This window comes from Nelumbo lutea, chromosome 5 (assembly GCF_056320005.1).
Source record: "Nelumbo lutea isolate HS-2025 chromosome 5, American lotus-T2T, whole genome shotgun sequence".
Classification (NCBI taxonomy): domain Eukaryota; kingdom Viridiplantae; phylum Streptophyta; class Magnoliopsida; order Proteales; family Nelumbonaceae; genus Nelumbo; species Nelumbo lutea.
The window spans coordinates 27,762,533-27,777,947 of NC_142688.1; the positions used below are offsets into that span (position 1 = coordinate 27,762,533).

The 15,415-nt window shown below is 39.4% G+C and overlaps 1 protein-coding gene across 1 annotated transcript in view; it reads left to right on the forward strand.

Moving 5' to 3' along the window:
• The window catches only part of LOC148851253 (uncharacterized), a 31,121-nt gene that overhangs the window by 10,285 nt on the left and 5,421 nt on the right, over positions 1-15,415 (forward strand). The window contains exon 2 of the mRNA XM_088942930.1: positions 3,938-4,046. Within this exon, the coding sequence (XP_088799056.1) occupies positions 3,938-4,046 (109 nt within the window). The remainder of the gene's footprint in view (positions 1-3,937; positions 4,047-15,415) is intronic.

The window sequence follows — 15,415 nt, forward strand, 5'->3', positions numbered from 1 at the left end:
TCACTCCCAATCATCCTCTTTGACTCCAGATCTTGCAAAACATAGTTACTAGGAAGAAAGGTCATTGAACAGTTCAAATTTTTTGTCAAACTACTCATAGAAAGGAGATTAGTGTGAAGTCTAGGAACATGTAAAACAGAGGACAAAATAATGCTATTAATCACTCTAATTGTCCCTTTCCCAACAATGGGAACATGGGAACCATTTGTCGTAGAGATTCTATCTCTACTAACACAACTGGTAAGAAGTAAAAAGAGTAGACATGTTGGTCATATGCTCAAATTTTACTGAGTCTATAATCCATAGAGATCCCTCCTTACCTGAGGTGGATGCATAATTTGTAGTGCATATGAACTACTTGTGTGAGCAAAAAAAGTGGTGTGGCTATGATGGGAGCAACCAAGGTAATCCCAGGCCTTCAGGTGTAGGGGGTGTGCTGAGGGATAAGGAAAGCAACATTGTGTTTTTATTCTCAGGGCCAGTGGGAGTGGGAGATTCTACAAGGGCAGAACTACTAGCGGGTGTACAAGGTATCTAGATCGCAAACCAGCTTGGAGTGGAACATTTGCAAATTGAAGGGGATTCTCAGGTGGTAATAGGCTTGCTCTCAAATCCGGCTGCTGTCATTTGGGGATACAGAGACCTCCTCAAAAAAGTGAAGTGGCTAACTAGTAATATGAGAGTGGATGTTAAATAGGTGTGCAGGTTGGAAAATACTATGGCTGATTCTTTGGAAAACTTGGGGTTTCTAGGGAAGATTTTTTTTTTTTTTTGTGCTACCTTGTAACTTGTTTTAGTGTGTTGGGAAGCTGTTCTTAACTAGTATGGAGAGGTCGCATCTTGTGCCTCTCCTTGGGGAGCTTGTACCTTCTTATCTTTTTGTGATTAATAAAATTTGTCATTTATAAAAAAAAAAAATGAAGTGGTGTGACTGCCCTTAAACTTCTTGCATTTTGCTGTTTGCCTGTAGAACCAACTGAGTCCTTACTTATAAGTTGCCCATACTAATCCAATTCTGTCCTAATTGCTGCTGCTGTAATGGACTCTAAATTAGCTTGAGTAAGAAATCCTGATGAGTCTTTAGTAATTGCCATATTGACATTCCCTTTCTTGTTCTTAACCTAGGCTAATATAAGATGTGGGTGGAGCTTCCAACAGGTATCTCTGGTATGCTTAGCCTTCTTGCAGTAATCACTCACCAAGTCTTTCTTGTCTTTCCTCTTAATCTCATTGCTCCTCTGTCTTAATTTGGCTTAGATTTGACTATACTAACCATAGCTGGTCAAATTCAGGGTTTAGTCCAGCCAAGAACTCAAAGACTTTATTTTTCTCCACCAATTTTTGATAGGTTGCTGCATCCTTAGTACTCTCCCAAACCACAGTCTCTAAGTGGTCTATCTCCTACCAAAGTGTTTTCAACATAGAGAAATACATAACAAGAGGTCTATCTCCTTGCTTTGTATTAATCACCTGATTGGCTGATTCCTCAATTGATAGGCTCTGGCTACATTCTGTTTGTAGGAATAGTCCTTTACCATTCCATCCCAAATCTCCTTTGCAGTATTAGCCCACATAAATTTTTTACCAATGTGAGGTGACATTGAATTACATAGCTAAGACATCTCCATGTAATTTTCTTGCATCCATCGGGAAAAATCTGTATTAGGTTTCTTCTCCTCCTTATTGATGTACCCCAATTTCCCATGAGCACTAATAGCCATCTTGGCTGATTGTGCCCATTCTAAATAGTTTGTACCATCCAATTTTATAGTGGTAATAAATCCCATATCCAAAAGGATCACTTGTACCTCCTACACTCAGACCTAGGTCACCGATTGACTTTTGTTCAGTACTCCAACCCTCCATTTCAACTCAATCAGCTTAAAACCAAAAAAGGATCAGGTAGAAACACTCCAGGATCAGATTGATCTCACAAACAAGTGTGGAAAGCCTTTCCGAAGGAAGAAAACTTCACCCGGAGAGAAATCTCCCTTCCTGAGAGCTGTGGGAGAAGAGAGAACAGGGTATCGATCTCTCTAGGAGGCTCAAAAAAGGCCAAAAACTGAACTGCCTCCTATAAAAAAACCTTAAGATATCCAGAAAAGTCTGAGAGCCCAACACCAGGTCAAAATTAAAGAGTCCAACATGACTAGGACTCTTCCCTGCACTCCTTTTTTTCCTGATTTTGATGCTAAAACACAAATCATCTTCTTGATGACTGAAAACCACCAAAATGTCCAAGAACTGGGCAACCTAAAGCAGATCGATCAGCCCTCTATTTCCTCATGCAGTCAACTGATCTAGAACTGCATGAATCAACCTCAAGGAATCCTAACTAGGCTCTGATACCAAGTAGGAATCTGCTGAAATAAAAAAAGAAAAAAAACTTTAGAAGAAAGAAAAGAAGTTTTTGTGAGAAAAGAGAAGAAGAAGAGAAAGAGTGAAGAAAGGAAGAGAAGGCAATCTAATCTAGCTGCCGTCTTCCATTAATATTTATACTATAAATAAAAAGTTTATACAATGACTGATATGTCCTTATAGGGTGGCTGATGCAAAAAACTCAATAAAAACATAAAAACACTACTCTAAAAGCTTTCAAATAGTATGCTGTGGCCCCACCTACTAACCAAACAAATAATAAACAAAAACAAGTAATAAAAATCGTAAAAATCCTCAACAGCAATACTGTTTTTGTTGATACTGTGTTTCATCCATTTAGCAGATGGATGACTAAATTTTAGATGAAACTTTTACTACTTATCTGTCTAGAAACTGCATTGTGTATAACTCTCACCTTCTCCTATATTATATCTTTTAGGTAATGGGATATTTTTAAAGTATTGGGATTTTCCATAACTTTCTTATAGTCTCTCATCAACCCTATGGAGCATCTTGTAGAATGCCAATTTTCTAACTTTCTATACGTTATCATCTTGAAAACATGTAAATGATAGACAATAGAAGTGAGTTTAGTTGAAAGATAGACAATAGATCTTCTGAGATGTGTGACTAGTAATTTTCTTAAATTTCATAGGTGATCTTCATATGCCTTCTCTTCCGACCTCAGAAACAGGACGGTGACATTTTGTGGTGTTCTGGTTTCTAAGACATTGCTTTTCTCCTGTGAATGTTTAAGATATTTGGTATGAGACATATCGATATTCTAGTTTTTTACCACTTGTATCAATTGTTTTAATGAGAAAAAGGAATCCCAGAGATTTGTCAATCTTCAATATATTGGACCTGGATCTGATAAAAAAAGTATTGGACCTGGTTGGTTCTGCTTGTGCATGCTCCCAGTTTTGTGATTGTCTTGTAATTTTCATACTTGTCCATGGACTTTGCATCTTTTCATCTTTTGGTCTATATAAAGGAATGTGGTTTTGTTTATAATACAAGAAATGTAATGCTCAGGTATCCAAACTATTTTTTCAATGGATCAACTTCTTTATTGCCATTACGTATCACTTGGAAGGACCTTAGTCAAATGACTATTTTTTTTTCACTTTGACAAATTTGTTTTGAAGATGCCTTGAAGATTGATGAGCATATTCGTCTCCTGTTTACAAGTAATTAATTAAATATGATGTTGAAAGATAAACACGGGTCATTTTTAAAGCATGGGTAATACAAGGAAGGTCCTTTTTCTGGATGGTTTGATTGAAAGTTGTATGCCATTTGCACCATGGCCTAGCTCTTTTACTGGACGTGCTAACTTTTGAGATACTCCCACCCCACGAAGTGTAATTTACTAACAACTTCCTATGGTTGAATGTTAATAATAATTTTAAGAGCACTTCTGCACGTTTTGACTGTTATTCTCATATTTCATACCTATCCAATTGACTTAAAAGGTTTATTTCTATGTTTATCATTAATATCTTCTTTTTTATGAATCAATTTCCTTGTTTTAACATGTTCCTTGGATGGTAATCAGTTCACAATGGAATTGGCTGGCACTGAGTTTGCAAATACGCCAAAGAGTTATTCCTTGAATATGTTTAAAGACTTTGTTCCAATGTGTGTTTTCTCTGAGACGAGTCAAGGTGAGGATTATCATGTGCACTTTTTGTATATTCAGTTCATTTAACTTTTATCTATAGTTGTCACTTATTCAAGGCACACCCATTAATTCATATCTAATGCACCTTGTTGGTGTTATTTTGATTCTCATTTTTCTCTCTGTGTTGAAATATTCTTTACTATTCTTACTTTGTTTGACTTGATAGGCTAAATGGGTGCTGGCTAGGCAATCCCAAATAACATAAATTGATACAAGCGCGCATGCGTGCGCTCACACACACACATAGCCACTTCTTGCATGGATAAAGTTGATTCTAGATATTGATAGGGAAATACCTAGATGTATTTTAGCTAGCTTTCAAATTTTACATTTTACATGAAATCTTCAGTGTTCAACTAAAACAATATATGTGCAATCTGCAACACAGTGATTTAGAGAGGACTTATCTGTTTGCTGATTCATATTTGGTTAAATATTTTGGGTGGGCTTACAGTTTAAGTTTGAAAGGTGAAATCATGCAAAAATCATGAGAACTTTGTAGATGCAGAAATTAGCATTAATGCAGTTGATGAGTTTTTCATTGGATTTACAGAGAGATGACTGTTCCCTTTGGAAAGGGGTCCTTGCTTGGTGAAATGGTAAAACCTTGTCTTGACAAGCATGGGAGTTGGGGGGTGGTTACTTATTGCAAAAAATGATGGAGGTTAGGAGTTTACTTGGTCAACCCCTCTGACAACCCTCTATTACCAAGACCTGTATTGGTTAATGATCTTCTAAAAACTGTTGCAGGTTGCCTGGATGATTTTATGATGGGAGACATCTTTTCTGATCGAACTACTAAACCCTAGCGGTTTCAAACTTTAGGTTAACAAACTGACATAGAGAATCAAGTGAGGGATTAGTCAACTGATGGGATTTTGGACATGATTGCAGGTTTATACATAATCCTGATTGCTACTCTTGGATGTAATTTTTCCTTCATGTCCATACAGTAGGATTCTTAAGAACTGCCAAATATAGAAGATGAAATCATGATTAGAAAGTGAAGGAAAGGATTAGAGATGGAAAGATAAGGGTGAAGCTTGAGTAGTTCACTTGGTTGGAGTTAATGATTATTATCTACCATGATTGAAGTTTCATATCCTTCTTTTAGTGTATTATGGTCTCTATAAGAGCATGGTCTTCTACTCATGTAGGGCTATCAATGGAGTCTGGTCTGATCTGGCTATCTGAGATCCAATCTGATTATTTTGGATTTGGATGACTTTTTTTTTTAATCAGAAAAAAAGACTTTTATTAATAACAGAGAAATATTGAATTACAATAGTTATAGGTTGCAGTAATGCATTAACCCAATCTACAAACACATGCAAACAGTTACAGTTCTGCCCAGTACAAGGTAGATCTATTTTCCCCCTGTTTTGCTAGGGTATCCGCCAACCCATTTGCAGTCCTTTTGACCCAACCAAACTGAGAGTTGAACCTCCTTGCAAGTATGTCAATTTCTCTGTAGATAAATTTGAGCTTCCAAGGTACTGATGTGTTGTTTTTAGCCCAAGAAATGACCAGTAGTGAGTCTCCTTCTATTTCTAAATCTGTTGTTCCAATCTGCTCAGCCATCTTTAGATCATGAAGTAGAGCCAGAGATTCAGCCTATATTGAGTCACCAATACCTATTGGTCCTGAGAAGAGTGCCACAACTTCACCTAGATGATTTCTAATCCCACCCCCTATACCTGCCCTTCCCGGGTTACCAAAGGAACTCCCATCAAAGTTTAGTTTTAGTTTGTCCAGTGCAGGTGGCTTCCATTCCGCTCTCACAACTTCTTTGGGTACATCTTTTTGTGCTACTTCAGCCCAGTTTCTTAGAATCTCATTCGTGAAGAAGTTTTTGAATAGTTCCATGGTCATCATCCAATGTGCAGTTCTGATTTTTATGGATTTGGATGATCCATCTACATAATTGGTTTGGATTCAGATTTTGAGGGTTGCATTTGTTTAATAATTGAATTGGATGCAGATTTGACACTATCCAATCTGATTAAGATTCAAGTTGCACACACATAACCTTTTAATGTTTATAATTAATTAAAAGGGCAGCCTAGTGCACAAGGCTCCTGACAATGTGGGGTCTGGGGAGGGACAGATGTATGCAGCTTTACCCCCCTATACATAAAGGCCCCATTTAGCGTGTCTTTCTGCACAGTTTGTCAGCTATTTAGAAGCCTGAAAGATCACGTTGTGGACTTTTTCCATTTGGTTCAGAGGAGATCTAGCCGCCAAAAGATGTTGCATTGAAAAGATGCGCGAAGCCTGTTTTGGGCTATTTTTGGGAAGCTCCAAATGGAGCTTTTCGGTTTTTCTTTTTTTTCAACTTGTCTTTGCATGGAAAGACGTGCGGAAAGACACGCCTTAACCAAATGGTCTTCAGGCTGTCAAGATCTTAATGCAAAAGCTCACTAGGGGCCGTTTGGAAAGTCTTTTTGGGAAGATCTTCTAGTAGCTCTAACAGTCAAAAGATGCATTGAGCTTTTGCATTAAGATTTGAGCAGCCTGAAGCCTGTTGGTTAAGGCGTGTCTTTCTGCGCGAAGACGAATAGAAAAAAAACGCAAAAGCTCCATTTGGAGCTTCCCGAAAATCACCTGTTTTGGGCTTCTTGCTTCTTTTCGGCACATCGACTTTTGGCGGCTGGATCTACCGCGAACCAAATGGGAATAGACTGAATCACAGTCTTCCGAGCTTGTAAATAGCCGACAGACCGCATGGAAAGAGGCACCAAATGGGGCTGTACGTCTTTTGACTGTTAGAGCTTCCAGAAGATCTTTAAAAAAAGACTTGCCAAATGGCACCCAAGAGAGGCAGGCTATTTCCAAGATTTGAACCCTGGTCACCAAGGTCTCAATGGAGAAACCCAACTGTTGCGCCAAGGCCCACCCTCAATGTTTATAATTAATAATTTCAGTATTTTATATTTAAATGAATTTATTTTATAAGTTAAAAGTGATTAGTTTTTAATTTTTCTTTATTTTAAAGTTGGTGTAATCTTCCAAAGGCAGCAATAAAAGAAGAGAAAAAATAAAGATAAAGTGAAGAAGGATCTGGTCGAAAGAAAAAGAGAACAGGAGAAGGGTTTTCCAATCAGAGAGTTCAAGCTGGACTCCCCTAACTGTCGGCCCTTATACTTTATGTCATAACTTAAAGTGAAATTGCAAGATTGCCCTTACTTAAGTTATAGTAAGAAAAAGAGTAAACAGCCGAATAAATATTAACAGGAAGCATAGTCGTCAAGGCGACACCTAGGCAACAAGGCACCCTTGGAGGCTCGCCTCTTTATGTCACCAAGCAGTTTTGCATACTGTGTAATAAAATACTTTTATATTGTTATTTTTTTGAGATTATAATTATAAAATAGACATTATTAAAGAAAAATATTCATTTTTTGTGTTTATAAACTAATTTTTTTTTATTACTCTCTTATTTTTTAGGGTTTAATCAACACAAACATTGTTAACTGCTGTATTGAACCCTCAATGACTTCAAAATCTGAACCAATAAGGGAAGAACTTAAAAATTTGTCTAATCAACACATTTCACCTTTTCTTTTCTTCTTTTCCTATAACAAAAATAGGGGTTCAGCCCCTATATTTTTTGAATTTTCTTTCCTTTCTTCTTTTTCTTCTCATGAATATGTTGATTTTCTAGACTTAAACATGAAGTTTATAATTTTCTTATGAAAATTATGGATAGTTATTAAAGAAAGTTGGTTATGGAAACTTGGGAACTACCCTATGATATGTGATTTTTACTTCCATTGCCTAGGCGATGCCTAGGTGCCTGCCTAGGCGACTAGGCGACAAGGCACCCCCCTGTTTCCTAGCCTCACCTTGGCGCCTTGAAAACTATGAAAGGAAGACAATTATACTTATTACTTTAACGGATGAAGCAGACTCAAATTAATAGAATAATGGGGGCATTACCAAATGACGGTCCTGGCTATCTGGTAGACTAGACACAGACCTAACCTTTGACAATTTATTTTGCACAAAATGGCTGTTCCCAGGTCAGAAACCCCATTCTCATGCTTTCAGCCTGAGACTTTACCATTGCATCAAGCTATGGCCCTTAACAAGCAGAGGTTAATGGTTGCTTTGAATTTCCAAATATTAGAAGTGGAAGGTGACTATAAGGTGGTTATCGGCTGGCTGAAGGGTGAAGAGGAAGGACGTTGGTGAATGAGCATTTAATCAGAGACACATGAGCTCTTGCATTTGGAGTGTAAATCTCATTCACTTGGATAAGGGGATCTGCCAATTCATTGGCTAAACTTTAGCCATATCAGTTCATAGATAGGTGCTATTTTGGGGAAACTCCATTCCTCAAGCAGTGGTTTCATGTTGGGCTTTGAAGTTTAGCTCTTTTCTGGACTACAATTTTTCTTTGTTTATTGTCTTTGTATCTTTTGTGCAAGAATTTTCTATTCTGGTGAAATTTTCTGTTGTTGATAGAAAACCTGAACTACAAAATGGACATTAAGAAAAAATAAATGAATACATCCATCCCCAAGCTTTACAGGCTATATAGGCATAGAACAGACATGGCATGAGTGCATGTGTACAAGTTGTATTGGTATACAAATTACAAAAAGCATCATATGGTTAAAGAACATTTCTATGATCTCAAAACCTCAAATTCCGTTTTAGAAGCTGTAGTGGCCAATCCCTATGTATCCATCTCAAAATGGTGGTGCAGGGAAGGGAATTGTGCTGCAGACTTCTTGCCTCCGGGAAGTTGGTTGAACTTTTTGCCACACTGTTTGAAGACCATCTGGGATGAAGGCAGGGTTTTGGTAAACTCCTGGTTTGGCTAGTTTTTTATCTGTTCCCCAATTCAAAAGAGTTTGCACTTGTTGAGAAAGACACATCAACCTTCATGAATCCCCTTCTATCACTTGAAATTGTCATTTCCACACAATGAAACCTTAAGGTGGAACTGGGTTCCCAATGGGGCAATATATGTGTTGAAACTGAAGAGAGGAGAGTTGAGAGTTCTGCAATGAGGGTTTGAGAAGAGGATTTCGAACTCACACTCTCTCAGCCCCCTAACACTGTTTTATTAGATATATTTGAATAATTACAAGGAGGCCCTTAGTTGGGCAAGAATTTACAAAGAACTTAATATTGACAGGATGGGCCCAAAATAACAAGAAGAATAAACAACCTATGGGCCATTCGGCCCATCTTCTCTACACTCCCCCTCAAGCTGAGCATAGATGTCAATCATGCCAAGCTTGCTGGTATCATGCTGAAGTTTTGCCTTGGGAATGCCTTTGGTAAGAAAATATGCCAACTGTCCTTCAGATGTGATGAAAGGAAGACACACTTCACCGAAGAGATCCTTTCCCTAATGAAGTGTCGATCAACTTCAATATGCTTGGTTCTATCATGTTGCACTGGGTTGTGAGCAATGTTGATGGCAGTTTGATTATCACAGTACAACATCATTGGCTTGTCATATTCAACTCCAAGTTCTTCCATCAAAGATTTTAGCCATAATAATTCAGAAACCCCATGTGTCATGGCCCTGTATTCTGCTTCAGCAGAAGACCGAGCAACAACCGATTGTTTCTTGCTTCTCCAAGAAACAACATTACCAGCTACCAAGCTGCAATACCCAGAGGTAGATCTTCTGTCATCAATGTTCCCGGCCCAGCCAACATCGGTGTAAGCTTCAAGTTTCATATGACCATGCTTGGCAAACAGAATACCCTTTCCTGGGGAGCCCTTCAAATAACATGGGATTCTCTCTACAGCTGCCAAATGAGTGTCTCGAGGAGCATGCATGAATTGGCTAATGCAACTGACTACATATGCAATATCTGGCCGAGTCATGCATAGGTACAAAAGTTTCCCAAGAAGTCTCTGAAAGATTCCTTTGTCTTCTAACAATGTCCCTTCTGAGGCTGAGAGTTTATGACTCATATCAATAGGAGTAGCAACTGGTCTAGCACCCATCTTTCTAGTTTCAGAGAGCAAGTCAAGAACATACTTCCTTTGGGAGATAAGAATCCCATCCTTGGATCGAGCCACTTCTATGCCAAGAAAGTATCTCAATTCCCCCAAATCTTTAATCTCAAACTCTGTATGGAGAAAAAGATTTTAGATCATGAATTCCTGAGGCATCATTACCCGTCACTACAATATCATCTACATACACAATGTGGTATACTGCCAGAGGTCCACTCCTCTTCACAAAAAGAGTATGATCGGACTGTGTCTGCACATAACCAAAGTTAACAAGTGCTGTTCTAAATCTCTCAAACCATGCTCTAGGGAACTGTTTTAGTCCATAAAGAGATTTCTTCAGCCTGCATACCTTCCCTTTCATATCAGTTCCATACATCCCTGGAGGAAGTGACATGTAAACCTCCTCATGTAATTCACCATTCAGAAATGCGTTCTTCACATCCAATTGATAAAGGGGCCAGTCAAAGTGAGCAGCTAAAGATAGAAGAACCCTCATAGATGTCATCTTGGCAACAGGTGCAAAAGTCTCTAAATAATCAATCCCATATGTCTGTGTATAGCCTTTTGCAACCAGCCTGGCCTTGTACCTTTCAATGGTGCCATCATTTCTGTATTTGATAGTAAAGACCCACTTGCAACTAACAGGATCCTTCCCTTCAGGCAAATCCACCACTTCCCATGTGTCATTCTTGTGTAGGGCATCGATTTCAGATTTCGTAGCATCTCTCCATTCTAGAATCTTAAGAGCTTCTGACACAGACCTGGGAATAGGATGAGAAGCAACAGAAGAGAGATAGGCAAAGTATGAAGGTGAAAGCAAACTGTAAGAAAGATGCTTGGAAATGTAGTGTGCAGTGCACTTCCGTGAGTGGAAGTGTATGAGGCTCATGTGTTGTAGGAGAAACAACCTACACATTTCTGGATCTTTGCCTTTGATACACCTTGGGATTGAGGATAGGACGAGGAGGTAGAGTACTGGGACAAGGAGAATGGAACGACTGATCCACCCTTGATACATTTGAAGGAGAGGCAGGCACATCAAGGGACTCAACAGGGACAGGAAGAGGAAGAGCAAACACCTGTGTCAAATCCCCCCCCTGTAGACAATGTCCTTCTGGAGAGGAACCATAAAAAGGGGAAAACTCATCAAAGGTGACATCCATTGAGACATATCGATTGCCAGACTTTGGATCAAAACAACAATAACCCTTCTGTGTGGGGGAATAACCAAGGAAGATACACTTTTGAGCTTTGGGTTCAAACTTATGCCTTTGGACACTTGGAACATGTACATAACAGGTGTAGCCAAAAACACGAATAGGAACAGGAAAAAGGTCTTTGTCCGGATGAAGAAGAGTGAAGGGAGACTTAAACCCCAAAACCCTGGATGACATGCGGTTTATAAGATATGTAGCAGTAAGTACAACATCACCCCAAAACCTGGTAGGAACATGTGAGGCAAATAAGATACTTCTTGCAACCTCAACAATATGCCTGTTTTTCCTCTCAGCAACCCCATTTTGTTCTGGGGTCCTAGCACATGAGCATTGATGAATAATCCCCATGTCAGAAAGATAGCAGGATAGGTTTTTCTCAAGGTATTCTTTTGCATTGTCCGATCTGAAGATTTTAATCCTAGTATCAAATTGGGTTAGAACAAATTTATGGAATTGTTTTACAAGTCTTGGAACTTCATTACGGGATTTCATCAGGAATATCCAAGTGAACCGTGAAAAGTCATCAATAAACAAGATAAAATATTTGTAGCCACCCATGGAGGGTAAGTGGTAAGGTCCCCCACACATCAGAATGCACAATATTAAAAGGAACAGAAGATCTTTTATTGCTCAAAGGATACTTGCTTCTACAATGCTTTGACAATTCACAAGACTCACAATGAAGACTAGACAGACTAATTCCCTTAAACAGTTCAGGGAATAGATGACTCAAGGCGGAAAAAGACAGATGACCAAAACGACAATGACACAACATAATCCGATTAACAGACTCTGAAGAGACAGATCCAAGAGCAACATTCCCAAGATGATCAGTGCATTGTCCCGGAGTATCAAGAAGGTATATTCCGTTCGCCTCATGGCCACTCCCAATCACCTTCTGAGACTCCAGATCCTGAAAAACACAGTAGGAAGGAAAAAATGTTACACAACAGTTTAGTGACTTGGTTAAACTGCTCACAGACAACAAATTTGTATTTAGTTTAGGTACATGAAGGGCAGAAGGTAGGTACAAGGAATCTGTAGCCTTGATGGTTTCCTTACCAGAGATAGGGGCAAGTGAACCATCAGCTAAAGTGATTTTATCACGTCCAGGAAGTAAGTCAATGAAACAAACAAGGTAGACAGATTGGTCATATGGTCAGAAGCACCTGAGTCAATAATCCAAGGGATCTTGAGATTACCTGAAGAGGTAGCATGATTAGCAGAAGCCCTTATACCTGGAGCAAATGCTGAAGTAATAGAATTTCCTGAAGGGTCGGAAGGAGAGGTCACATCACTCAACTGACTGATCATCTTCCCAAACTTTTCATATTCTGCTCTCATGGCTGCCAACTGTGCAGAAGCAGACATCTCTTCACTATCTGGCCCGGCAACTACATTTGCACTTCCTGATCTTTTACTATCATGTTTTTTTTGAAACCGAATGGGAACAAGATTAGGATGTAACTTCCAGCACTTGTCTTTGGTGTGCTTCGGCTTCTTGCAGTACTCACATATAACTTCTTTCTTTCCTGTGCCACTAGAAGTTCCAACATTCCCTTTAGGTTTAATCCCCATATTAGTAAAGTGATCATTAATATCAGCCCCTTGAACCTGGATAGCCCTTCTGCTCTCTTCACTACTCACCAATGCATAAGCTTGTGACAAAGAGACACATTCCTTGGAAAGAATATTCTGTTTTGTAATATCATATTCTGGGTTTAGTCCAGTTAAGAACTCAAAAACCCTGTTCCTTTCAACCAATTTTCTGTAGGTCTCTGCATCATTGGTGGTGTCCCAAGTTACAGCTTCTATTAGGTCAATCTCTTGCCATAGGGATTTCAAGGTTGAGAAATATACTGCAAGAGGTTTCTCTCATTGCCTTAAATTCTTTACATCACTTCTCAATTTATATGCCCGGGCCACATTGAGTTTTTGGGAATAGGTTTCTGCAACACTGTCCCAAATTTCTTTTGCTGAATTCATCCATAGGTAGTGTTGACTGATTTGTGGCTGCATTGAGTTCACAAGCCACCCAATGACAATGTAATTTTCTTGCATCCACTTCTCGTAGGATGGATCATCTTCTGGGGGAGCCTTCTTACTCCCGGAAATGAACCCCCACTTTCCTCTACTACATACATGAATCTTTACTAATTGTGACCATGCCAGATAATTAGTTCCATCTAGTTTAACTGTGGTCACAGTCAATAAGGAATCACTTGGAGTCCCCTGAACCAGTCCATATTCAGCACCACTTTTGTTTTCAAACTCTGAGGAGTACATCATGTAAACACTCCAAATATGATTTCAGATGACTTCTACAAGTATACTGAATAAGGACAAGCAATAACTGAGTTCAGCCGACCACAAGGAGGCAACACACTGAGTTCAGCTGACCACAAGAAGACAATACACTAAGTTCAGGCTTCAAGAAGTAATCAGAAACTCCTAGGCACTGTGCACTCAGCCGAAGTACCTTTTCAAAGTTGTACACTCAGCCAAGAAGAGTAAGTACCAATCGGTATTGCTGAATAGGCCTTTTCACAAACACAGTGTGGGCAATAGAGACAACCCCACTGTCAAGGAAGATAAAAGACCCCAAAAACAGTTCGTACAGCCCCCTAAAACAGCCAAACAAGAGTAACAATACACAGCCTTGTTACAAGGATGTTTCGGCAGGTTTTAACAGTCCAAGAAGAAGAGAAAAAACAGCCCAGAAATTTCTGGGTTAAACCAGATTTAATGCAGTTGAAGGTAGTACAGAACAGCTAGGATTTTCGGACACTTCAACAGTCCAAACACGGTCGAAGGTAATACAAAACAGAACCAGAAAACTGAGCACAACTTACAGTTCGAGCTTCAACAGTCCAAACACAGTCGAGCTTCAAAACAGAACTGAGCCGTTCCCCTTCCCCCCCCCCCCCCCCCCTTTTTTTTCTTTTTCTTTGATCCTTCTCCAAGAGATTCCAGTCTTGGGCTCGTCCAATGACCTCCAAGAATCAGGCAGTACGTGACTAAGCCTCCAGCCCAAGGATATTCAAGTTCAGATACGCTCTGATACCATGTTGAAACTGAAGAGAGGAGAGTTGAGAGTTCTGCAATGAGGGTTTGAGAAGAGGATTTCGAACTCACACTCTCTCAGCCCCCTAACACTGTTTTATTAGATATATTTGAATAATTACAAGGAGGCCCTTAGTTGGGCAAGAATTTACAAAGAACTTAATATTGACAGGATGGGCCCAAAATAACAAGAAGAATAAACAACCTATGGGCCATTCGGCCCATCTTCTCTACAATATGGAATTATAACTTAAGAATTAGGTAGTGCTTGTTGTAATATATGACCTTCTTTTAGTTTCAGTCAATCTAAGACTAAAGATCTAACGGGAGATCAAATTCGTATATAATTTTCTTTGACATGTGTGGATGGGGGTTTCTTAGTGTAGAGCTGAAATAGCTGTTGAATAGGTCCCTGATGATCCCCACCAAAGGAGGGTTCAGGGAAGTGAACATGGAATGTTGCCTTGTACCATGACCATTGAGGGCCTGATGCTGGATATGGAGGATAGAAAGAGGGCTGGGAGATCAGGTTGGAAAGGAAGAGGTTTCTTGGTGAGTTTCAGCAGAGTAAAACCAGGTTAAGGACTTGGTTATCAACTTATCATGTTTCTGTTTCATTGCCTGATCCTTCTATTTATAGAAGAGGATTCCGTCCAGGCTATTATAGTCCGAGGGCATTATACCTAATCCTCATCCTCTCATCCCACAAACTTGGTGGCCATGGTCAGTAAACACACTGGGCTACCAGTCTGCAAAAAGCTTTTTTGGCCTGCAGGGATCAGGTTGTCTTGCCGTACTGGAGGTAGTGGGAATTAGTTTATGGGCACATGGAAGCTTTCCTAATGCTGGCATGGGTCAACTTTTCCATTGGTAACCCTGTCAACCCCTCGACGAAATTTCTGTTGTCATTTTCACCTTTTCAGAATGTAAGGATTTATTTTCCTACATTTTGAGTCACTGTCTTGTCACTGGACTACTTTTCATGTACTACGTTTGGGGTGCCATCATGACATCCATGAAGCAGAAAATTTCCAACAATCCAACTGGCAATGATAGGCTTCAGTCACTTCGTCTTGTTGACTGAGAC